Here is a 26187-nt window from a genome sequence, read left to right as displayed (position 1 = left end):
TGCATTCTCTCCAGCTATTAGGGATGTAATGATTCACAGATATACATTTGAACCGTGGACCGATGCATAAGATAATAGTGCATGGGAGCATTTGAAAACCGATCCAAAACGTTATGAATTGCCGGTTTACTAAATGTTTTCAAAAATATTCCAAAATTACCTTATCTGTTGTGGCTGAATTGACGAGTCCTCTCCTTCAGTTCAGTAGCCTATCAAACGTTTGTACGCAGTTACATGCATAACTATCTGATAAGTGTACAGTTTAAGACAGTTGCTCATGTCAACGAGAGATGGGCCTTATCCCTGTTCTAATAGGCTATTTGTGCATCTGCACAGCACGTTCAACATTCAAATGCTTGTAAAAGTGGCTTTCACACTGTCAAATCATAGGCTTTATAAGTGACAACCAATGTAATTTGCTGGGTCATTGTTACCAAATGCACTGTAGAGAATGGCGTTTTAACAGAGAGGACAACCCACATCCAACTGCTGCTTAGAGTTTTCAAACATTCAGAATTTACTTCGATTCAGGTTCACCATAATAAATAGTTTTGCTTTAAAACAGCCAGGGTATTGTGATATTTACATGAACAGGGTCTTTTCATCAAGGACATTATGCAACTTTTAAAAAATTGCATAGACATGGTCGCAATGGTCTAGAGGTGTAATGGTACACGTATCAGCACCGAAACGGTCAATACAGCAACCTCTGACCCGCCTGCGGAAGAATACATCAAAAATAAAAATAATTGTCCCCCCAAAAAAATCGCTGGAGTTCTGTACGATGGGGGTGGTCGATAAACCAGAATTGGAGGATCCTCCATGATTGTTAAAATCCCTAGTTTGGGAATATTTTGGCTTCACAGTAGATTACAACAACGATGGACCGAATGTTGTGGATAAAACCATAACAGTATGGCGCCACTGCTCAACGAGAATAGCCTACGCAGATTGGCGCATGTAGCTTGTTGTCATTGGCTAATCACAAATCATCAAACAGGGCACTATAATCATAGAGCCTCCGTTTCGTGACAAAGCAAGTTGAGATGATCCAATCAATGGAAGATATGGAAATAGTGCCTTCGGAAAGTATCCAGACCCACTGACTTTTTCCACATTTTATTACGTTGTAGCCTTATATAAATGGATTTAAAAAAATAATCCTCAGCAGTCTACATAATACCCCAGTCACAAAGCAAAAACAGGTTAAATGTTTTGCACATTTATTTGCAAACAAAAATCCCTTATTTACGTAAGTATTCAGACCCTTTGCTATGAGACTTGAAATTGAGCTCAGGTGCATCCTGTTTCCATTGATCATCTTTGAGATGTTGTCAGAGCCCTCAAACTCAACTCTGGACCGCGAAGCCAGTTCCACTGCTTGTTTTCAAAATCAGGTAGAACAGAACCCAAGCAACATCCAGACCTCGTAGAGTAAGAGTTGAATACCCCTGGTGCAGAGAATCATTTTACCATCTAGACCACTGAAATATATTTTCAATAACCCAACATTTGTAGTTTCAGCTGTTTGGAACTGGTGTACAAAACCAAGCCTTTAAAACCAGAAGCATTGAAATGGCACACTTAGAACAAATACACTGCTTCTGGACTACTTTCAATGAGAATGACAGATAACTCATATTTCTATGTCAATTTGGTCAGGTCACCCAAAAAGTTAGTTAGATATTGCATCTTTAATTGAGAAGGATATGACCAAGAGCCAACAGGTAGACTGCTACTTAATAGTCAATGGAGATTAGGCTTGGGTGATATACTGTATACCGGGGTATTTGGAAAAGACCAAAATGTTTTTTTTTCAATACCGTCAAAACTAAGTAGTTTTCCATAAATGTGAATATTTGTAGATACTTTAAATTAATACCTGCAGTTAACTTGTAAAATGCATTAGAGGATAACGCTTACTGTAGTTCCCCAGAACAGTTCAGCCAGTCACGTTTGTTTGTAAATAGCATAACGGGAGAAAGTGGGAGGTGGTGAGTCCATAGCGTTCTATATCTATCAGCAAGTCTGTTGTGCAGCGCACTTGAGGTGATGAAGTTACACTTGTATGCAATTCACTACTAAATGTTTGCCATCAGATATCTTACAATGGCTTTCTGCCGTATTAGAGAAGTCCTACTACTAGTTTCTTCCACATCCCCTCTGCTCCGTGTACACCTGCTGCTCTTCACTCAGAAAAGCATGCACAACAACTTTGTTCATTTGCACAATTTCTCTCACTTATAAATGTCCACTCACCAAAAACGACATTCGGTAGCTACTAGTAATGCTTGTATAGCTTTGAGCTCGATTTGCCATTCGTTGCAATTACATTTCGCTAATGGTGTCTATGTGACTTTGCTATTACTTGTGCCAATTTTGTTAGCATTCTGGTAGACGCCCCAAAAGAAGAAAGATGGTCTTACCGTTACAGATTTCAGAGTCATGCCGTGGTAGGTGCCCATGGTGTCAATCTTGAATCCCTCCGTTTCTAAAAGGACACAACAAGTCAATCAATCAGTAATGCACAATACTTTTCAGGTGGCTTAGGGTAGGGCTGCGGCGGTCATGACATTGTGTCAGCCAGTTGATAGTCAATAAAATAACGGCCGTTAATTAACAAACACATTCAGCATCTCCTGGCTTCCACGCATAGCCTACAAGCCACTGATGCAAACCTTAGGAAAATCTACATTTTAAAAAAGTCTAATAAATCCATGTAATATAGCCTACACCATCACAATAAATCAATTATTCATTTTAGACAGGTCTAAAGAAACATGTTAAGAAAATGTAGTCTATTTCAGAAGAAGAGAATACTTTGAGATGTCCTGATGTTAGGCCTTGATCTGGCTATGCCATATGGCTGTGGGCTACACTAGTTCATTTAGCAGACAAGATTTGCTTAGAATTACACGGCATTATTTAATATTATAAAGAATACAATTGAACATAGCTGAATAAAATAAACGATTTGAGGGAGTGCGCAGGGAGTGAGGGAGTGCGCACCATTCTGTGTTGAGCGGCTAACAAAGAAAAAGGTACTCCTATATGCTTACTTTAAATTAATTTATCCAACTTTTAGTTGTGATACAAAAGTTAGGGTATACAGTGCATTCGGAAAGTATTCAAAACCCTTCATTTTTTCCACTTTGTTATGTTACAGCCTTATTCTAAAATTGATTCGATTATTTTTTACCCCCCTCGACAATCTACACACAAAATATTGACAAAGCGAACACGAAAAAAAAAGAAAACGTATTTATAAAACGTATTTATTTAGAAATACCTTACATAACTATTTCAGACCCTTTGCTATGAGACTAAATTGAGCTCAGGTACATCCTGTTTCCATGTTTCTACAACTTCATTGGAGTCCACCTGTGGTAAATTCAACTGATTGGACATTATTTGGAAAGGCACACACCTGTCTATATAAGGTCCCACAGTTGACAGTGTATGTCAGAGCACAGGATTGTGTCGAGGCACAGATCTGGGAAAGGGTACCAAAAAATGTCTGCGGCATTGGAGGTCCCCAAGAACACAGTGGCCTCCATCATTCTAAAAAGGAAAAAGTTTGGAACCACCAAGACTCTTCCTAGAGCTGGCCGACCGGCCAAACTGAGCAATCGGGGGAAAAGGGCCTTGGTCAGGGAGGTGACCAAGAACCCAATGGTCACTCTGACAGAGCTCTAGAGGTTCTCTGTGGAGATGGGAGAACCTTCCAAGAGGAAAACCATCTCTGCAGCACTGGAGGAAACCAGGCACCGCTCATCACCTGGCCAATACCATCCCTACGATGAAGCATGGGATTGCCAGCATCCTGCTGTGGGGATGTTTTTTAGCAGCAGGCACTGGGAGACTAGTCAGGAACGAGAGAAAGATGAACAGAGCAAAGTACAGAGAGATGCTGGATGAAAACCTGCTCAGGACCTCAGACTAAGGTGAAGGTTCAACTTCCAACAGGAAAACCCTAAGCACACAGCCAAGACAACACAGGAGTGGCTTCTGGACAAGTCTCTGAATATCCTTGAGTGGCCCAACCAGAGTCCGGACTTGAACCCGATCGAACATCTCCGGAGAGACCTGAAAATAGCTGTGCAGGTATGCTCCCCATCCAACCGGACAGAGCTCGAGAAGATCTGCAGAGAAGAATGGGAGAAACTCCCCAAATACAGGTGTGCCAAGCTTGTAGCATCATACCCAAGAAGACTTGAGGCTGTAATCGCTGCCAACTGTGCATCAAAGTACTGAGTAAAGGTCTGAATAATTATGTAGAAGTGATAGAAGTTTATGCAAAAAAATTCTAAAACCTGTTTTGCTTTGTCATTATGGGGTAGTGTGTGTCGATTGAATATTTTTCTTCTACATTTTATTACATTACAGCCATATTCTAAAATGGATGGAGAAAAAAAAAGTTAAGGGTCTGAATACATTCCGAATGCACTTGATGTTTTGATTTTAAATACATTCTAAAGCTGCATGATGAGACTAACAAAAGTTGCATGAAAGGCATGAGCTTTACTTTGTTTTTTTTGCACAGGCTGTGTATACACTTCATTCTCATTCACAATTTGACAAGCACTTAATGCCTCGAATTGGCAGTTGTGCCCTTGGGCTGAAAATAATAATTATACATTCCCTTCTCCTGGCTACACGCACCAAAGCACCTCTCACTCACATGGCTCTCCATCACGTGACCGGGTCTTTCTCACAGGCTACAAGTGAAGACAGACATCGGGGACGCAACTACATATATTCCAAACATAGTCTGGGACAGTTGTGGGATGTGATCGATCATAAATGAACACTACCACAAGCATAAAAAAAACATTTTTACGCAATGTGGCTGGCGCAACATATCAGAATGTTTAGCTTAAAATAACTAAGCTATTTCTTCACATAAGCGTAGCAATGTGACTAAGTACAATGAGTTATCTATGCACTTAAATAGCGAATGGAGGACGCTATTCCCATGGTTCACACCACTTCTCAAAAACGCACCACTTATTTCTATACAGTGAGTGTAGAAGGGGCTTTAGCGCACTGGATAGTCAATGACTCAGTGGCAAGCCTGTGGTGTTCAGATTCCTCATCTCACTGGCCAGGCCAAGAGGAGCATGGTTTCTGGGTGAGGGTGGAAAATCTCTTCACTGTCAAGACCACCTTCCTCATTGACACTACCCCTATGGGAGTGCCAGGAACAAAGATCGAGGAGCTAGTGCTAGCCCGAAGGGAACAGCGAGGTATTCATAGGCTGTTCCCTGAAAGGCAAGCCTGAGAAACTTGTGTGTTGGCCGAATGTTTATGAAAATAAGCATCCTTGCAGGTCGACTGAATTAGCTTTGACGAATAGAGCGAGACAGCACTTTAGAAAACTATGTGAATAGAGTTGCTTCTTCGATCTTGAGTCTCTTGACAATAGCACGGTGAGGTGTAACCGGTCAGTTTAGCCAACAAAACCCAGTATCAACGGGCCTCCAGCGCAAGAGCGAGGGGGTTTGAATGCCTGCCTCAGGCAGTGTAGTCAAGACCACCTTCCTCATTGACACTACCCCTATGGGAGTGCCAGGAACAAAGATCGAGGAGCTAGTGCTAGCCCGAAGGGAACAGCGAGGTATTCATAGGCTGTTCCCTGAAAGGCAAGCCTGAGAAACTTGTGTGTTGGCCGAATGTTTATGAAAATAAGCATCCTTGCAGGTCGACTGAATTAGCTTTGACGAATAGAGCGAGACAGCACTTTAGAAAACTATGTGAATAGAGTTGCTTCTTCGATCTTGAGTCTCTTGACAATAGCACGGTGAGGTGTAACCGGTCAGTTTAGCCAACAAAACCCAGTATCAACGGGCCTCCAGCGCAAGAGCGAGGGGGTTTGAATGCCTGCCTCAGGCAGTGTAGCAGTGGCCATACTTTGTTAAACTGGGGAGTCAGGTTGGGCCGCAGTCATGCCACTGTTACCCTCCTACATTCTTAATTAATCGAAAAAGAAAATGCTAAAGCCGTGGGGCTAGTGTAGGCGTTAGCTAGCTGGCAACCACATGGTAAGTTATAGATTGTACATGATATGGATTTTGCCATATGATACATTTGACTAATTTATGACACAAGGCGTTTTTGTTTAGTTCAACATTTCAGTTGAGTGATACAGCCTTAGTGGGCTAGTTCAAATGGTTTATTTTACTAAAAACATGGACATTACACGTAATCTGCCTGCCAATCAAAGTCAACAAGCATGCGCAACTACAGAGTAAGCTAACATTTAGTTAAGGTAAGTCCTTTTGTTAGCAACAGTGTCCGAAAATCAAGAGCAAGTATAAGCAAGCATTGAGGATGACTGAAGAAAAAAGGGGATGAGATAACGAGTGCAATTACATATCACATAGCGAAAGACAGTTCAAACTGTGGCGAAAGACGGTTTCAGAAAGGTGATTCGAACTCTAGACCCAAGATCCCGAGCCGTAAATACTTCAGCAAAACATGTCTGCCAGAACTCTACACAGAATGTCAAGACAGAGTTCCCAACGAAATCTGTAACACTGCATTACGGTCAAGCCGGACCACAAAGCTATACATTAGCCTCAAGATGCATTACATTGACAACTGTAAGCTACAAAGCAAATGCCTTCAGACCTCTAACAATGGACAAGACTAGGTAGGGTGTTTCAGACACAGGCTACACATTGCTACTGTTAAGTTTCAACTTCATCTGTGTAGATAAGTCGTCAGTCTAGTCAACACAAAACAAGGGAATGTGGGTTGAACTCAACGAGCGAGGAAAGCTAGCAATTCTAGCTTACCAAGTCGCAGTAGCTAGCCAAGTCGCAGTAGCTAGCCGTGTGACCCTTTACAGACAGAACACAGCTGCAATAACATGTCGATTGCGACAATGTAACTTTCCAGACCCCCCCCAAAAAAAGACAGAATTCTGCTGCAGCATAACATTTTTTTTTTCTCCCTCGAAGAACAATAGTCATCACTGATTGATGTGCTGCTCTGTTTATGGTATGGGAGCTAAATGTCTTGGTAAGTCAAGGTATTTAACAAACTTGAAAGTACTTTTTCTTTTAGGAGATTGTTCTGCACGCAGGCAGCAGGCAGGCTGGGCGCAGCAGCTCAAGATTATTTGATTGACAGTTCCGGCCTAGTGATGGATGTTAGTATTGCTTCAGTCCCCTTCAAACCCTATCCCAGTCTGCTGTCCCCACATGGTCACCATTGTTCCTGTTCCCAAGAAAGATAAGGTAACGGAACAAAATGACTATCGCCCCGCAGTACTCACTTCTGTCATCACGAAGTGCTTTGAGAGAATAGTCAAGGATCATATCACATTCACCCTACCGGTCACCCTAGATCCCGTCCAATTTGCTTACCGCCCCAATAGGTCCACAGACAATGCAAACGCTATCATACTGCCCTATCCCATCTGGACAAGAGGACTACCTATGTTCATTGACTACAGCTCTGCATTCAACACCATAGTACCCTCCAAACTCGTCATTAAGCTTGAGACGCTAGGTCTCGATCCCGCCCTGTGCAACTGGGTCCTGGACTTTGACGGGCCACCCCCAGGTGGTGAAGGTAGGAAACATCTTCACCCCGCTGATCACAAGGGTACGTTCACAGCCCCCTCCTGTACTCCCTTTTAACCCATGACTGCGTGGCCATGCATGGTTCCAACTCAATCATCAAGTTCGCAGACAACACTACAGCGGTAGGCATGATTACCAACAACGACGAGACGGCCTACAGGGAGGAGCTAAGGGCCCTCGGAGTGTGGTGTCAGGAAAATAACCTCACACTCAATGTCAGCAAAACAAAAGAGATGATCGTACACTTCAGGAAACAGCAAAGTAAGCACCCCTCATCCACATCGATGAGACAGCAGTGGAGAAGGTAGAAGGTTAAGTTCCTCTGTGTACATATCACCGACAAACTGAAATGGTCATGCACACAGACAGTGTGATAAAGGCACAATAGCGCCTCTTCAAACTCAGGAGTCTGAAAAAAAAATGGCTTGTCACCGAAAACCGTCACTAACTTCTACAGGTGCACAATTGAGAGCATCGTGTTGAGCTGTATCACCACCTGGTACAGCAACTGCAGTGCCCACAACTGCAGGGCTCTCCAGAGGGTGGTGCGGTCTACAAAACGCATCACCGGGGGCAAACTACTTGCCCTCCAGGACAATAACCTACCGAGACACTGCCTGTTCACCCCACTTCCATCCAGAAGGCGAGGTCAGTACAGGTGAATCAAAGCTGAGATAGAGTGAAAAACAGCTTCTATCTCAAGGCCATCAGATTGTTAAACAGCCACCACTAGCACAGAGAAGCAGCTGCCTACCTACAGAGTTGATATCATTGGCCACTTTAATAAATGGAAAACTAGTCACTTTAATGTTTCCATATCTCATACGCATATACTGCATCCATCACTATCTATTCTTTACCATCTATTGGATCTTAGCTGCTCTGTCACTGCTCATCCATATATTTTATGCTTATATTCTTATTCCATTCCTTTACTATTATCGTATTAGGTTTTGTTGTGGAACTTGTTAGATATTACCTGTTAGATACTGCTGCACTGTTGGATCTAGAAGCATAAGCATTTCACAACACTTTGAGAAGCCTCATTCCTTTACAGACAAGTAAAATGCTGGTTCATATATTCAGAGGTTTCGTGTCCACATTAAAATGTTTGCCTACCTGTACAGACAAACCTGTCGTAGCCGAGGCGCGCTCAAGGCGACACATTCAATTGTGTGTGAAAAGGTTAAATCGATAAAGGCTACCAGTAGCCTACTGTAATTTCATATTATGAGACAAAAACAAATAGTTGGGTACCCCGTGCTTGCAAGACTGGCCTGAAGACACCCCTGTAGCCCAGCGACATCGTGCCATGAATAGGCTAGGGTATCCTACACGCAACTGACTGAATACAAAATGCACACTTGCATCATTAGCAAAGAGACAGAGCAGGCAGGCAGCGCAAAGGAGAGAGGGGAGGGGCAGGCAGAAGCGTGTTCATACATTTTGGTAACACCGTACCCAAAGCGGCAGAGTATGTGCGCAGATAGATTGTCCCCAAACACCAAACGCGATCACAACACGCATGTTGAAATATCAAAACAAACTCTACCAAATATTAATTTGGGGACAGGTCGAAAAGCATTAAACATTTATGGCAATTTAGCTAGCTAGCGTGCAGTTGCTAGCTAATTTGTCCTATTTAGCTAGCTTGGTGTTGCTAGCTAATTTGTCCTAGGATATAAACTTTGAGTTATTTTACCTGAAATGCACAAGGTCCTCTACTCCGACAATTAATCTACACAAAAACGGTCAACCGAATTGTTTCTAGTCATCTCTCCTCCTTCCAGGCTTTTTCTTCTTTGGACATTATATGGTGATTGGCATCTAACTTTCATAGTTACCATGATGACCGACCGAACTCAGTTCATCGATCAGCTTCTATAAACCAATGAGGAGATGGGAGAGGCAGGACCACAACAACAACAAACTAGATTGGTCCAAACACACCAAGACAGTCGTGAAGAGGGAACGACAAAGCCTATTCCCCCTCAGGAAACTAAAAAGATTTGGCATGGGTCCTGAGATCCTCAAAAGGTTCTACAGCTGCAACATTCTCGCAACATTGGTTTGAGCCTGTAAGTAAGCATCTCACTGTAAGGTCTACACACCGGTTGTATTCGGCGCATGTGACAAATAAACTTGGATTTGATTTGACTTACACCGCGTTCAGATTCACAAATAGAACTGGCTTCTATTTTAGCGCTTGGCAACGCAGACGCTCGTTGGCACGCACGAGCAGTGTGGGTGCAATAATTGAATAACATGTTAACATTTATTTTGCAATGCGAGCGCACGCGACAAGCGGTGTTGTCAGCATGTAATACAACAGTTTTTTTGGTTAGGGATTTTTCTTAACTTTAAGGATCCCAACTTAATTGAAATATTCACGCCCTTAGTGCCAAACATATCAAACGCATAGCAACAACGCGTAACTCCATTCCATTACAATGAGCCTGTCCTCCTTTAGCTCCTCCCACCAGCCTCCTTTACACACACACAAAATACTATTATTCATGGCCATATTTACAAAGAAACAACATCACAATATGTGCCCTGGTCCCACTCACCCTCTTTTCCTTTGAATCTCTCCTGATCGTATCGGTTATAGGCAGCTGGGACAGGTTGCTTGTTCCTTATGGACTGGTCCTTGAGGGGAGTCAAGAGGTTACACTTAAAACACAGGTCATTTTCAATTAATGATCCGCATATTGAGACTATTATAATGAAGTGGTAATATTCCGCTCAACCCTGCTTCGACAAGTTACATACACATTTTTATGGAGAAGCACCAAGTTAATTTCACGCTCCATTTCTTTTAGAAATGACAACAGGGAGGTAAGGTACTCATAGATGTTATGGAATTACGCAGCAAGAGCATTTACTGGCCCTGGATTTAATTCTCAATAATGCATTGGCTGGATTCTTCGGTTGCAAACGTGCGTATCCAAAATCAAATCTATGGTGGTACGTCTACAGCATGCATTAAATTAAACATGTTCCTTACCACCAGAGTGGTGTTCTGTGCTGGCCTCTGCTCAGGGGCGCGCCCCTCCTCCCTGGCCTTCACCGATTGCAGGATGGCAAAGATGTTTTTGGAGAAGTTCTGCATGAGCAAAAGACTTATAAGCACAGTGTAAAAAGTAGGCGAGACATCACTCCAAAAAAAAAGCTTTGATGTGTAGATCAAAGCTACAACCCTCCCTGTTCTGTGCACATTGTACAGTGACATGTGTAAAGCGAGCACCATAAACAAATCCATTGAGCTCCCTCTACCCAAAAATGTCCTAAACTCAAATGTATATAAATCAAGAGGTATTAATAATTGGGGAGATTAGTCCACAGAAATGTTACGTTTTTTTTTTGTTATACCTAGATTCTGATACATGGAGGTTTTCTGCAAAATGTGTAATCTCAGACATCACTTAATAACACAGCAGAAGATCTCACCACCAAATCAAAACACATTTCCCCTGTGGTGATGCTGCCACCTGCAGGCATAAAAGAACACAAGTTTTAAACCAAAGGTTTTTGATCAGCTACGGATAAGGATCATCGCCCCCACTCTTCAAGGCCAATTTTGTGCTATGGTTACCCGAGGGTAACGCCTACATGGAGTGTGTGACTTCCATGTGGCAGGCTTCCTCCTCATAATGTCATGAAATGACAGCATCCCTAAATGACAGAATGACCCCTCCCCCCAGTCATTGCCAGTTTAGTCTAGGGGTTAACCTCTGACCTTTCCAGTGCTCTGTAGGATGGTGGTCCTGGTCCTCCACACCCGCTCCCTGCTGACAATGTCCCTGGTCACGTCCACCTCAGCGTCCACAAAGCTCCTCTGCTTCAGGGTGATGTCCTCATCCAGGTCTGTCTTAATGGTGGAGCGCTTCTTTGCCATGATCTTGGCTTTGATGGCGGCGATCTTCTCCACTGACATAGCCTCAGACAGTGACCTGGGGGGGGGGGGGGGGGGGGGGGAGATTATTTCAGCTAACACTTATTTCACTAGGTGAGCTGAAAGGAACGTTATCATTTAGCTTTTTACAAAAATTATGAAAAGCTAAGTTGTCATTGAGTAGAGATTCATGTCCGAGGTTGATTGAGCAGCAATGCGATTAAATAATGCACCGTTTTGAGAATAAAGCAAGGTTCCTGGTTTGTGTTCATGTCTGCTAACCGCTCTCATTGGGATTTGTTAGCTAGTATCTTAAAACCTGTGTGCAGCAATGGTGGCTTATTGACAATTGCCCCCTTTTGTAAATAGGGAGCTCAATGAGTGTCTTCAAACCTATCCTAATGCTAGTCATAAGAAAGTGAGACTGCTCAGCTAAAGCCAACGGCCCAACTTCTTTCATCCATTGCTAAGGACCTACATCTCTTTTTTATCCATGTACATTTTAATAGCAATTCAGGTTGTTGGTGCCAGTTGTACAATGTTGTTGAAGAACAGTAAAAAAAACTAAAACATTTCTGCACTTCCAAAAAAAAAATAACAAAAATGGATGGATGGGAAAAGCACCGAAATACCTGATCTGGTCAGTTTGCACAATGCCCTCTTTGTGGCCCTCCAGTCGAGCAGCCAAACGCTCCTTGTCCAGACGCACTCGTTCCTCATCCTAGAGAACGACAAAATGTTATAGAATGGTAAAATGCTCCGTTTTCTATGGCAAGACTTCAAAATGGCTGTCTAGCAATGATCAACAACCAACTTGACAGAACTTGAAGAATATTTTTAGAATAATGCGCAAAAACTGTACAAAAGTGGGCAAAGCTCATAGACTTACTCAGAAAGACTCACAGCTGTTGTCTCTGCCGAAGGTGACTAACGTATTGACTCAGGGGGTTGAATACTTACCCAATTAAGATTTTTGTGATATATATATATAAAATACTCTGTCAAAGTGGAAGTAAAATTATATATATATATATATAAAAAACATTTTTTTTTACAAATGTTAGAATTTTTCTTCCACTTTGACAGAGTATTCTGTGTAGATCGTTGACAAAAATGACAATTAAATCCCACTTTGTAGCCAAATTAGGAAAAAGTCAAGGGGTGTGAATACTTAAGCACTCTTGTTAAACAGGATTTCTATTGAGCTGAGGAGTCAGAACGTTGCAGGTCAAATAAAAAATATTATTCACCTCTATCCTTGGTTTTTTGGCTTCAGATGACACCTCGTCTGCTGCTCGTTTGACTGAGGATGCAAAAAAATGAATAATTAGCCAACTACGCAATACCTTTACAATATCTCTCAAATGACTTTCTACTTCGCTGTGTCTCACCAAACTGCACACAAATTGCATAAGTACAACAAGCCAATGGTGTACAAATTGCATATTAGGCCTCACAGCATGGACTGTCAATGACGGCCTAGGAACAGTGGGTTAACTGCCTGTTCAGGGGCAGAACGACAGATTTGTACCTTGACAGCTCGGGGATTCGAACTTGCAACCTTTCGGTTACTAGTCCAATGCTCCAACCACTAGGCTACCCTGCCGCCCCGACTGTGGATATATCCGATGCAAGAGAAAATATTTCCTAATATACATGGATTAAAATCATCCAGTCAATCAATGGAAGAGTATCCAAAATGCTTAAACTGTACCTTGTGTTGGCCTTTGCAAACCAATCTCTATGGGGGCACTTCTGTCGATACTTGTTGAAGTAGCTGTGAAGGGGAATATGTTTTAGTACAACGACTTCAATGGAATCAACACGTGTATTCGTTTTACTAGTTAGGTTTCCATCTAATTGGAGACATCATCATGCAAACATTTTAAAATCTGCATAAATAATTCTCAATTCATACTTACAACTTTCTCCATTGAGATACGAAAGCAAGCCCTTTCGATCAGGTCTTCTGACAACTGGAATGTTCTCGGTCTAGCGTGATCATAAAACCATGTAAATCACGATGAAATAGAACAAAATTGACAAAGGTCACTATAAAGCTTCCGACAACAGCCAATAGGCCAATGGCAACACCAGGTTAGAAGACAATGACATTCATTTCAGCATCAGGCAACACATTCTAACTAAGAAGCTTTTGGAATGAGGATATAAATGTACTTACTGCAGCCCTTCGCACATAGGATGGATGAGGGAGATGCACATTGTTGAGCAGGAACAGGATGGAGTCCAGAGTATAGTACTCCTTTGGCTGACCCTCCTTCCCAGTTCTGAAAATGGGAGGTGAAAATTACCATCAGATTAGACCAGCAGTTTTGTCCACAGTTGTTAAAGAAAAAAAAAAAGAAAAAAAAAACTGATCGTGGCCCCCTCTTATGGAACTAATCTGGAATTTAGGCACAATGCATATATTAATAGCTATGGCTATTTTGTTTTTTTAATGGTCTAAATCCTGTATTTTGTTAATGACATTACACACAAATTGTGACCAGGGCAACCATGTCACAGCTCTTCAATTACACTTCCAACAACTGGTCCAACTTGCTTGGTTCAGGTGCATGAGATTAATTAAGGGATGGTCCAACTATTACATTTATTAAGGCCTGAAAGACTGTTGGTTCTGCAAAAAAACTGGAAATACTGTAGGTAGCTTGCAAGCAAAAGTAGATTGTTATCTAGCCACAAACTCTACTAGCCAAATTAGTTACAAGACTTGCACATAACATCAAGGTAAATGTCTACCTGGGCAGGCTAGAAATGTCAAACAGTGACATTTATGGTCACGTGCAGAAATCAATAATAGCTAGCTAACTGCAATATAGTAGCTACCTGGCTAGCTAATCGATCGTGGACAGATTCTCAAATACAATTTTACTTCTGGATTACTAGTTAACGTTACCTAACTACTGTTAACTGACTAAACCAGGTGGGTTTGCATTGTATGCGAGACAGCTGGCTTACGACAACGTTGCCTGGCATGGTTCTGTTAGCTAGGAAGCTAACCATAGCTAGCTACACGAACCATAACAGTATACAGTTGAATAAGCAAGTTAGTTAACCGTCTAATTTCAAGCTAACGTAATAGTTTAACCCCAAAACAAACAGTAAAAACCAGCTGCATGTGCGATCTTTCAGTGCAATTAGTCGCACCTTACAAACAGCAAGAAAAGTTTTGGCAACACAGCAGTGGCTAGCAGCTACCTAACGTTACTCATTAGCTCGCTACAACAGGCCAATTGAAGAGTTATTTACCAATTTATAAGCAAAATTAACATACCCCCAAATGACATAGTTAGTCTTGACATTTTTAGGCCAAGAGAACTCTCCAAAGATAACTTCGTCTCCTTTGGCGACGATTTCTTTTTTCTGGATGTTGTACAGGCGAAGAACACTCAACACGTCCGCCATCTTCACTTGTCTTCATCTAGCTATGATTGCAAGGCCTCCAGTCACCTATCAACAGAATGCAATGTGGTCTCACTGAATGCCTGATCCCAATTTCCAGTTGTATTTATGTTCAATGTCAATTGATAAACCTAGCCTGAAAACAAACTGCATTACACATATTTTGACTGATCCCTCTATGTACACACACACATTCAAAACGTGTATTTAATTCATGCCCATTAACGTTATACCTCAAAGTTTGAGATGCACTAATCTCTGCAGTAACAGTGTAAGTAACGTTACCCTCATAACATATTTTCTTTGTTTTCTCTGTACAAAAAAAAAAGTACAATTGATAGTAAACACTACTATTATCATCAAGGTTGGCATTGACACTATGACTGCTGTAAATGGCTAACCCATTCATGGATGCTGATTTAGCAGGGGGACGTTTTGTAAGAGCCCAACGACACTCGTTCTGAATGTTACAAACTCATAGCTTGCGGTACGGATTTGAAAACATAAGACCTTATCTTTCATATCAGCTAGAAATAATTTTCTAAATACAAAAAGGTTCAATTACAACGCACCTTTACATGGGGATGAAGTGGAGTTCATCAACTGGAGGCACACACAGCATGTTTCTAAATGTTAAAACAGTGTTGGAATTGTAGTTCACACCCAGCCAACCGTACCCGCTGAAAACCCTTGAAGGGTTTTCGAGAGCTAGTAAATGGAGAAAAAAATACTTACATTTCATTGACAGTGGAATGGAATATTACAACCATGTGACACTAAGGCCTACATTTTCAATTTAGTTCAATTTATAGACGATGACAGATTGACAGGTCTCTATTAATATGGACTGTGGCCATTTTAATCGACAGGTGTCAATGTGCCCCACTGTATTCAATTACTGCAACTGACTCCAATGTATTTTTCCTCAGAATGGGCATAGAATGTAGCCTACAAGTATGTTTATTTACAGGGTCTAGTAGTACCTATTCAAACATGTACTTTCTGGTGGGTTCTTTATTGATTGACACACCTTGTGCTTTTATTGCACAATATGAAAACACAAATAAAACAAATCTTTAGAAATCAGTTACATGGTCAACATTACCTTTGCCTAAAACAGGGGTTGATCTGAAATGGTAGATGACCAAAACTCAATGAATCCCAGTTACTAATTTCCACTTGTGCAATTGTACCTTCAGCTGTCCTTCTGAAATGACACATAAAGATGAATCATTTTAGTATTATCCCATTTTATTTATTCAATATTTGAAGAAATCAATCATTACATTTATACTTCTAAAGTGTTACATAATTATGTCAAAAGTTACATTGTTGGATCTATTACATTGGAAACCTAGTGCGTTTCTACGGAAATATTGGTAAATTAGGTTTAGCATGACTGACATTACATTAGTTTTCATCAAAAACCTCCTACACTGGAATACTTCTAATGTGCTTCTAGCAGCTTAAGTCTTATCGATGGCTACCATTGTTCCTGTACCCAAGAAGGCAAAGATAACTGATCTAAATGACTACCGCCCCGTAGCACTCACTTCTGTCATCATGAAATGCTTTGAGAGGCTAGTCAAGGATCATATCACCGCCACCTTACCGGCCACCCTAGACCCACTTCAGTTTGCATACCGCCCCAACAGGTCCACAGAGGGCACAATCACCATCACACTGCCCACTGCCCTATCCCATCTGGACAAAAAGAATACCTATGTAAGAATTCTGTTCATTGACTACAGCTCAGCATTCAACACCATAGTACCCTCCAAGCTCATCATCAAGCTGGAGGCCCCTGGGTCTCAACCCCTCGCTGTGCAACTGGGTTCTGGACTTTGATGGGCCGCCCCCAGGTGGTTAAGGAAGGAAACAACCTCTCCACTTCGCTGATCCTCAACACTGGGGCCCCACGAAGGTGTGTGCTCAGCCCTCTCCGGTACTCCCTGTTCACCCACGCCTGCATGGCCATGCACGCCTACAACTCTATCATCAAGTTTGCAGACGACACAACAGTAGTGCGCTTGACCACCAACAACATGACGAGACAGCATACAGGGAGGAGGTGAGGGCACTCGGAGTGTGGTGTCTGGAAAACAACCTCTCACTCAACCGCAACAAAACAAAGGAGATGATCATGGACTTCAGTAAACAGCAGAGGGAGCAGACCCCTATTCACATCGAAGGGACAGCAGTGGAGAAGGTGTAAAGTTTTAATTTCCTGGGTGTACACATCACAGACAAATTGCAATGGTCCACCCACACAGACAGTGTGGTGAAGGCGTAAAACCCTGACAAACTTTTACAGATGCACAATCGAGAGCATCCTGTCAGGCTGTATCACAGCATGGTATGGCAACTGCACCGCCCTCAACCGCAAGGCTCTCCAGAGGGTGGTGCGGTCTGCACAATGCATCACCAGGGGCAAACTACCTGCCCTCCATGACACATAAAATCAAATCAAATTTATTTATATAGCCCTTCGTACATCAGCTGATATCTCAAAGTGCTGTACAGAATACATACAGCACCGGATGTCACAGGAAGGCCAAAAAGATGTGTATAGTCACTGTATATAGACTTTTTCTATTGTGTTATTGACTGTACGTTTGTTTATTCCATGTGTAACTCTGTGTTGTTGTTTGTGTCACACTGCTTTGCTTTATCTTGGCCAGGTCGCAGTTGTAAATGAGAACGTGTTCTCAACTGGCCTACCTGGTTAAATAACGGTGACATTTAAAAAACTTGACAAATAAAAAAAGATCCTCAAGGACAACAACCACCCGAGCCACTGCCTGTTCACACCGTTATCATCCAGAAGGCGAGGTCAGTACAGGTGCATCAAAGCAGGGACTGAGAGATTGAAAAACAGCTTCTATCTCAAAGCCATCAGACGGTTAAATAGCCATCACTAACTCAGTGAGGCTGCTGCCTACACTGAGACTCAATCACTGGTCACTTTAATAAATGGATCACTTCAATAATGTTACATATTTTACATTACTCATATCGCATGTATATACTTTACTGAGACCCAATCACTGGAAACTTAAATAAAATTGATCATTAGTCACTTTAAACAATGCCACTTTAAATATTGCCACTTTAATAATGTTTACATATCTTACATTACTCATATCACATGTATATACTACTGCACCTTGCCTATGCCGCTCGGCTATCGCTCATCCATATACTTATATGTACATATTCTCATTCACCCCTTTAGATTTGTGTGTATTAGGTAGTTGTTGGGGAATTGTTAGACTACTTGTTAGATATTACTGCACTGTTGGAACTAGAAGCACAAGCATTTCGCTACAAATCGCATTAACATCTGCTAACCATGTGTATAACATCTGCTAACCATGTGTATGTCACCAATAAAAAAATTGATTTGATTTATAGTACCTTGTTTTGACCTTCAACAACTGATACCACTTGGGAAAAAAGCCATTGGTATGCAAAAAGTGCATTCGGAAAGTATTCAGACCCCTCAACTTTTTCCACTTTGTTACGATACAGCAAAATTATTTTTACTTATCAATCGACACACAATTCCCCATAATGACTAAGCGAAAACAGTTTGACATTTTTGCAAATGCATTACAAATAAAAACAGATACCTTATTTACATAAGTATTCAGACCCTTTGCTATGAGACTTGAAATGTAGCTCAGGTGCATCCTCTTTCCATTGATCATCCTTGAGATGTTTCTACAACTTGGAGTCCACCTGTGGTAAATTCAATTGATTGGACATGATTTGGATAGGCAAACACCTGTCTATATAAGGTCCCACAGTTGACAGTGTATGTCAGAGCAAAAACCAAGCCATGAGGTCGAAATAATTGTCCGTAGAGCTCTGAGACAGGATTGTGTCGAGGCACAGATCTGGTGAAGGGTACCAAAACATTTCTGCAGCATTGAAGGTCCCCAAGAACACAGTGGCCTCCATCATTCTAAAAAGGAAGAAGTTTGGAACCACCAAGGCTCTTCCTAGAGCTGGCCGCCCGGCCAAACTGGACAATCGGGGGAGAAGGGCCTTTGCACCAAGGATATTCTATCATAAGTTTGATCTCATCATAAATATATATTTGTAAAAAATAAAAAACACTTGCTATCAAACTAGTTGGTTAGTCTGAGTATAGTGGTCAGACCATTTGAGTAAGACAGAAACAGTCCAAGGGCCCCGTCATTACACTTCTAAATAAGATCAGTTCTAGATTTTCACAGAACATCCAATAACTGACTTCCATTGGCTTTCTCAGACGCTCGGTGCCTCACTTCTTATCGAGTTCTCCAGTTTAACTGTACTAATTTACAATGCTACATACAGGGGGACACACTTCAAAAGACCCTTGGTCCTTCTCTCAGCACATATAAAAGCTGCAGGCTAAAGTTAAATCTAGACTTGGTTTCCTCTATCGTAATCGCTCCTCTTTCACCCCAGCTGCCAAACTAACCCTGATTCAGATGATCATCCTACCCATGCTAGATTACAGAGATGTAATTTATAGATCGGCAGGTAAGGGTGCTCTTGAGCGGCTAGATGTTCTTTACCATCAGATTTGCCACAAATGCTCCTTATAGGACACATCACTGCACTCTATACTCCTCTGTAAACTGATCATCTCTGTATACTCATCGCAAGACCCACTGATTGATGCTTATTTATAAAAACCCTCTTAGTCCTCACTCCCTCCTATCTGAGATATCTACTGCAGCCCTCATCCTCCACATGCAACGCCAGTCACATCCTGTTAAAGGTCCCCAAAGCTAACACATCCGAGTCGCTCATCTTTTCAGTTTGCTACAAACACTCAAACTGGACAGTTTTATCTCAATCTCTTCATTCAAAGACTCAATCACGGACACTCTTACTGACAGTTGTGGCTGCTTTGATTGATGTATTGTTGTCTCTAACTTCTTGCCCTTTGTGCGGTTGTCTGTGCCCAATAATGTTTGTACCATGTTTTGTGCTGCTGTCATGCTGCTGTCATGCTGCTGTCATGCTGTTGTCATGTGTTGCTGCCTTGCTATCTTGTTGTCTTAGGTCTCTCTTTATGTGGTGTTGTGTTGTCTCTCTTGTCATGATGTGTGTTTTTGTCCTATATTTTAAATACATTTTTATTTTATTTTTAACCCCAGCCCCCGTCCCGGCAGGAGGCGTTTGCCTTTTGGTAGGCCGTCATTGTAAATAAGAATTTGTTCTTCATTGATGTGGGTAGTTACATACAATTGTTAAATAAGGTACCAAAAAAAAAAACATAGTAGTAATGTACTGTACAGTGATCCCCTCCAACAGAAACCTACAATGGAACTATTGCCCATTACAAGATACAGGTCTCTTAAACCACCGCTCCTCAATTCAAATGAATAATCGTGAATGGTCTTTCCATGTAATGTCTACCATTATTTATTCTTGAAAGAAAGCATTGTTATACCATAAGAGTACTGTACGCATTAAAGGAATGATTCACCCATTTTTAATTGCACAAATACAATATGACATAAAACAAATGGGTGAATCTTTACTTTAATATCCATTCTTGTAGTGTGATATATATGTAGTCGCATATCATGATATCGTTTTAGGTCTCCTTTACCAACTTTAGATAATAACCGAATACACATTTCCACAATTTCATTGAACCTGCTGGGCGCATCTTCATTTCACTCATGATCAAAATAAAAAAAACGGTATTGTAAATATCAATATCTTTTTGAATTTCCGTTCTCCAGGGCACTTTGTGCGTCATTGCGAGCCAAGTCAATTTCATAATCTTTCCACCATTTCTATCAATGTTTTTATTTCTTTGTACGGTCCAGAATTTGTTCGAAGATCAGGATAAGGTTACGGATGATGTCCACGGGTTCCCAAGTCAAAGCCCTAAAGGTCGAGCAAGCCCCTGTCCTCAGCAGGGGTGGCGATGGAGTGGCCTTTGAGGTCAGCACGCACACTATCAGTTTGGAAAAGCTACCTATTTTCTACCAAAAACAAAACACAATAGAGGCATGATGAATAACAATGATTTGAATAACGCTGATTATAGTTGTAGATGAGACAAAACATTTGGCAACTCTACAATTACTTTGATAACCAGTGTTGTTCCATGTCATTTCAGTAAGTCAATGACACCCACCATCTCAGATTGTTCTGAAATAGTTCCATTAATTAGAAACAGATTTTTATTATTTTGTTGAAAGACGTTTTGAACCCTGAGAAATGAATTTGCACCCAAATGGGCCATTTAAATGTTTTGGATTCAGTTAGTAAAATATAGTACCAAACATCCGATTTGCACAAAAACCTCTTAACCGTGGTTAAGATGTGAGGAATCCAAATAAATGGTCAAACACCACCCACGGACCACCCAAACCCCACACCAATGGCCAGTATACAGTATCAGATCTCTGTTTGACAAGTTGTGACTTGGGAGTATTGTTTATTCATACTATGTAATGCATTCTCAGTAGGGGTGTAACTGAACGGGGACCTCGGTTCAGTTCACATTCTAAACCAAAATGAATACATAAAAAATATACTTATTTACAAAATAAAAACATTATGCCTATAGTTTATGCCTACGCTGCAGCCCATCACATTACCCTTGTAGACCTATGCCTCGAGCAAATCTGACCTGAAAAATAATATTCAGGCCTATGTGCACGTTGTAATCAAAATTCAAACCGTAATGGGCGCATTTCAAACTGTCCTTTTGTGAGGCGCAGCTGGGAATTAGTTCTGTCCAATGGCGAGTGGTGGAGTTGATAAACCAGAATTGGAGGATCCCCCATCATCGTTGAAAATCTCCAGTTTGGGAACATTTTGGCTTCCCAGTATATTACAACGGCAATGGACAGAGAGTTGTGGATAAAATGTTTACAGTATGTCGCCACGCTCAACGAGAATAGCCTATGAAGTTGCCAACACCTGAAATATGATGACACATTTATGCCGACGTCACCCCAGTATACCGGAGCAAGACGTAAATGCAAAGAAACACATCGTCTCCCCTCTGCTGATTCTTTTTAAAAGTTATAACCCCTTTTTCTCCATAATTTCGTGATTACAATCTTGTCTCATCGCTGCAACTCCCCAACAGGCTCGGGAGAAGCGAAGGTCAAGTCATGCATCCCCCGAAACATGATCCACCAAATCGTACTTCTTGACACCGCTCGCTTAACCCGGAAGACAGCTCTACCAAATGTGCCAGAGGAAACACTGTTCAGCTAACAACCGAAGTCAGCCTGCAGGCACCCAGTCCGCCATAAAGAGTCACTAAAGCGCGATGAGCCAAGTAAAACTCCCCCAGACAAACCATACCCTAACACAAGCCTGTCTCAGAGCTCTCCAGACAATTATTTCGACCTCATGGCTTGGTTTTTACTCTGACACGCACTATCAACTGTGGGACCTTATATAGACAAGTGAGTGCCTTTCCAAATCATGTCCAATCAATTGAATTTACCACAGGTGGACTCCAAGTTGTAGAAACATCTCAAGCATGATCAATGGAAACAGGATGCATCTGAGCTCAATTTCAACTCTCATAGCAAAAGGTCTGAATACTTATGTGCATTTGCAAACATTTCTAAAAACCTGTTTTAATTTTGATGTATTGTGTGTAGATTGTTGAGGACATTATTTTATTTTTTATTAATTTTAGAATAAGGATGTAACAAAATGTAGAACAAGTAAAGGAGGTATGAATACTTTCAGAAGTTACTGTATAAGCAAGCCAAAGCCAAAGTTTTTCATGAACCTGTGTTGCGCTTGCTTAACAGTGAGGGGATTCGATTAATCTGGACTGGGTAGGCATGTTTAGCACCAGGTGAAAGTTGATTGCATTAGTTGTGGTACCGGGCAGCCTCCCAGGCGTTGCCTTGTTGACATTTGATTTGAGAAGGTTGCTCTACCCTCATTGTTTTTGCTCATTCATGTCACGTGCCAACGATCGGTGCCCTGTGGCTTAGCATAATCTAATCTTCCCAGTGGCAGCTCATCACATTACCCTGGAGTGGGAGGACGATGTACCATGCTACAGACATGCCCCCTTTATGAAAGTCACAAGCAGGGCTTGACATTAACATTTTTAGACACTTGTCTTTTGGACATGTAGGACCGAATACTTTATTTATTATTTTAATTACACTTTTTTTTTTAAGTATTATTATTATTTATTTTTTACTTGTCCGAAAGCTGAAGTAACTTGTCCAAACAACAACAACAATAAAAAAGATCCGTAACACCATAGGTCAAAAGGGGTGACTGAAAATCAGTGTACATAGGAGGGATCGATTATTGCTACTCCCTTGTACCCGCTTGATGAATTAAGGTCACTAATTAGTAAGGAACTCCCCTCACCTGGTTGTCTAAGTCTTAATTGAAAGGAAAAAACAGCAGACACTAGACCCTTCATGGAATGAGTTTGACATCCCTGCCATAGACAATGTTATTGCACTAACAGCCATCCCAAATAATGTACCAAAAAGTAACACATGAAATAAAAATACTTCTACGCATTTGGCTGGCATGCTACTGGAGGGATGAGAGGCATCATGACATTGACAAAATATATTTAGTGGAGGCAAATATTTTCAAATAGCCTATTCCATTCTGGTGGAGTGACAGTCAACAGGCCTGGCTGGCTGTGTGTTCTGTGATGGGTTGTAAATCATCATGAACTGGATCATTATAAACTAATTTAAAAATTTCATACATCCTCCTCTCTTGTTAGTCCTAGGCTACTATATGCATTGTAGGTGGGTTGCACATTGCTAGAATAGGAATAGGAATAGGCCTAGGCCAACTACTCATTTATTTCATAAGACTTCCTCAGTTGTAGCCTCAACTCTTGACTCCATTAGATTTTTCCATCTTGGTATTGTATGCTCAATTTCACTTCGTGTGGCCTAAAAATATGTAATCCAAAATAAATCTGTGAATGAGAATAGCAGACTCAGACTTCCATAATTATTCCCATTTAAAAGCTGAAACTTTAGGACAAACACTATTAGAACAGTTTGTAAAATACTCTTCATAACTTGAATGTCTTAATGCTTTTATCATATTTCAGTTAGTATGATTGGCTTTTGGTCGTTTTTGTCCCGGACCTCACATGCATGCATAATCTCTGTCTATTAATGCTTTGCTCCACTGTTTGTTAAAATTTCTCTTTAGATTTGTATACAGTGCCTTGCGAAAGTATTCGGCCCCCTTGAACTTTGCGACCTTTTGCCACATTTCAGGCTTCAAACATAAAGATATAAAACTGTATTTTTTTGTGAAGAATCAACAACAAGTGGGACACAATCATGAAGTGGAACGACATTTATTGGATATTTCAAACCTTTTTAACAAATTAAAAACTGAAAAATTAGGCGTGCAAAATTATTCAGCCCCCTTAAGTTAATACTTTGTAGCGTCACCTTTTGCTGCGATTACAGCTATAAGTCGCTTGGGGTATGTCTCATTCAGTTTTGCACATCGAGAGACTGACATTTTTTCCCATTCCTCCTTGCAAAACAGCTCGAGCTCACTGAGGTTGGATGAAGAGCATTTGTGAACAACAGTTTTCAGTTCTTTCCACAGATTCTCGATTGGATTCAGGTCTGGACTTTGACTTGGCCATTCTAACACCTGGATATGTTTATTTTTGAACCATTCCATTGTAGATTTTGCTTTATGTTTTGGATCATTGTCTTGTTGGAAGACAAATCTCCATCCCAGTCTCAGGTCTTTTGCAGACTCCATCAGGTTTTCTTCCAGAATGGTCCTGTATTTGGCTCCATCCATCTTCCCATCAATTTTAACCATCTTCCCTGTCCCCGCTGAAGAAAAGCAGGCCCAAACCATGATGCTGCCACCACCATGTTTGACAGTGGGGATGGTGTGTTCAGGGTGATGAGCTGTGTTGCTTTTACACCAAACATAACGTTTTGCATTGTTGCCAAAAAGATCAATTTTGGTTTCATCTGACCAGAGCACCTTCTTCCACATGTTTGGTGTGTCTCCCAGGTGGCTTGTGGCAAACTTTAAACAACACTTTTTATGGATATCTTTAAGAAATGGCTTTCTTCTTGCCACTCTTCCATAAAGGCCAGATTTGTGCAATATACGACTGATTGTTGTCCTATGGACAGAGTCTCCCACCTCAGCTGTAGATCTCTGCAGTTCCTCCAGAGTGATCATGGGCCTCTTGGCTGCATCTCTGATCATCATTCTTGTATGAGCTGAAAGTTTAGAGGGACGGCCAGGTCTTGGTCGATTTGCAGTGGTCTGATACTCCTTCCATTTCAATATTATCGCTTGCACAGTGCTCCTTGGGATGTTTAAAGCTTGGGAAATCTTTTTGTATCCAAATCCGGCTTTAAACTTCTTCACAACAGTATCTCGGACCTGCCTGGTGTGTTCCTTGTTCTTCATGATGCTCTCCGCGCTTTTAGCGGACCTCTGAGACTATCACAGTGCAGGTGCAGTTATACGGAGACTTGATTACACACAGGTGGATTGTATTTATCATCATTAGTCATTTAGGTCAACATTGGATCATTCAGAGATCCTCAATGAACTTCTGGAGAGAGTTTGCTGCACTGAAAGTAAAGGGGCTGAATAATTTTGCACACCCAATTTTTCAGTTTTTGATTTGTTAAAAAAGTTTGAAATATCCAATAACTGTCGTTCCACTTCATGATTGTGTCCCACTTGTTGTTGATTCTTCACAAAAAAATACAGTTTTATATCTTTATGTTTGAAGCCTGAAATGTGGCAAATGGTCGCAAAGTTCAAGGGGGCCGAATACTTTCGCAAGGCACTGTATATTGCTATTGTTTTTTCTCTCTCATTATTACCTTAGATCACATGTTTTGGGGTTATTCAAAAACAACTTACCTTTGAGATATCTAACAGAGTTCTAGGATTCATTCATTTGTTTGATAATGAAATTACACAGCTGGAGAAATCTAGCATGCATTAAAATGAAAGAGTGGTTTACGTCATATTCGTATCAAATGAAGTGAAAATAGAACATTTGGGCTTCTTCAGCATGACACCTGCGAGTGTCCGCTATAAAAAAAAAGAAGATATACTTTGGTTGTTGATTCCAGATCATCAGATATTCGAGAGTTAAAAGAAAATAATTATCCGAATGGATATTTTGTGCTGCTTTGGTGAGATTCTCTTGCTTTATGAAAATACAACATATTTATTGAAATAGGCTATAGTAAATAGCAATATAGGCAATTTACTCAGAATCTCAAACATGCACTG

General features: G+C 41.2%; 1 protein-coding gene across 4 annotated transcripts in view; it reads right to left on the bottom strand.

The window, feature by feature from the left end:
- The window catches only part of LOC109875110 (parafibromin), a 78289-nt gene that overhangs the window by 46394 nt on the left and 5708 nt on the right, over nucleotides 1-26187 (bottom strand). For all 4 annotated transcript variants that reach the window (XM_031809746.1, XM_031809745.1, XM_020467302.2 and 1 more), the window contains 12 exons: nucleotides 16013-16114; nucleotides 15480-15615; nucleotides 14780-14955; nucleotides 13667-13772; nucleotides 13407-13476; nucleotides 13199-13261; nucleotides 12735-12787; nucleotides 12117-12205; nucleotides 11329-11542; nucleotides 10597-10695; nucleotides 10160-10238; nucleotides 2427-2491 (listed from right to left, as the gene is read on the bottom strand). In XM_031809746.1, the coding sequence (XP_031665606.1) occupies nucleotides 2427-2491; nucleotides 10160-10238; nucleotides 10597-10695; nucleotides 11329-11542; nucleotides 12117-12205; nucleotides 12735-12787; nucleotides 13199-13261; nucleotides 13407-13476; nucleotides 13667-13772; nucleotides 14780-14910 (969 nt within the window). In that variant the 5' untranslated portion in view covers nucleotides 14911-14955; nucleotides 15480-15615; nucleotides 16013-16114. The remainder of the gene's footprint in view (nucleotides 1-2426; nucleotides 2492-10159; nucleotides 10239-10596; nucleotides 10696-11328; nucleotides 11543-12116; nucleotides 12206-12734; nucleotides 12788-13198; nucleotides 13262-13406; nucleotides 13477-13666; nucleotides 13773-14779; nucleotides 14956-15479; nucleotides 15616-16012; nucleotides 16115-26187) is intronic.

Source organism: Oncorhynchus kisutch, linkage group LG30 (assembly GCF_002021735.2).
Source record: "Oncorhynchus kisutch isolate 150728-3 linkage group LG30, Okis_V2, whole genome shotgun sequence".
Classification (NCBI taxonomy): Eukaryota; Metazoa; Chordata; class Actinopteri; order Salmoniformes; family Salmonidae; genus Oncorhynchus; species Oncorhynchus kisutch.
Note: the sequence above shows the minus strand (reverse complement) of the source record. Positions and strands in the feature narration are given on the sequence as shown.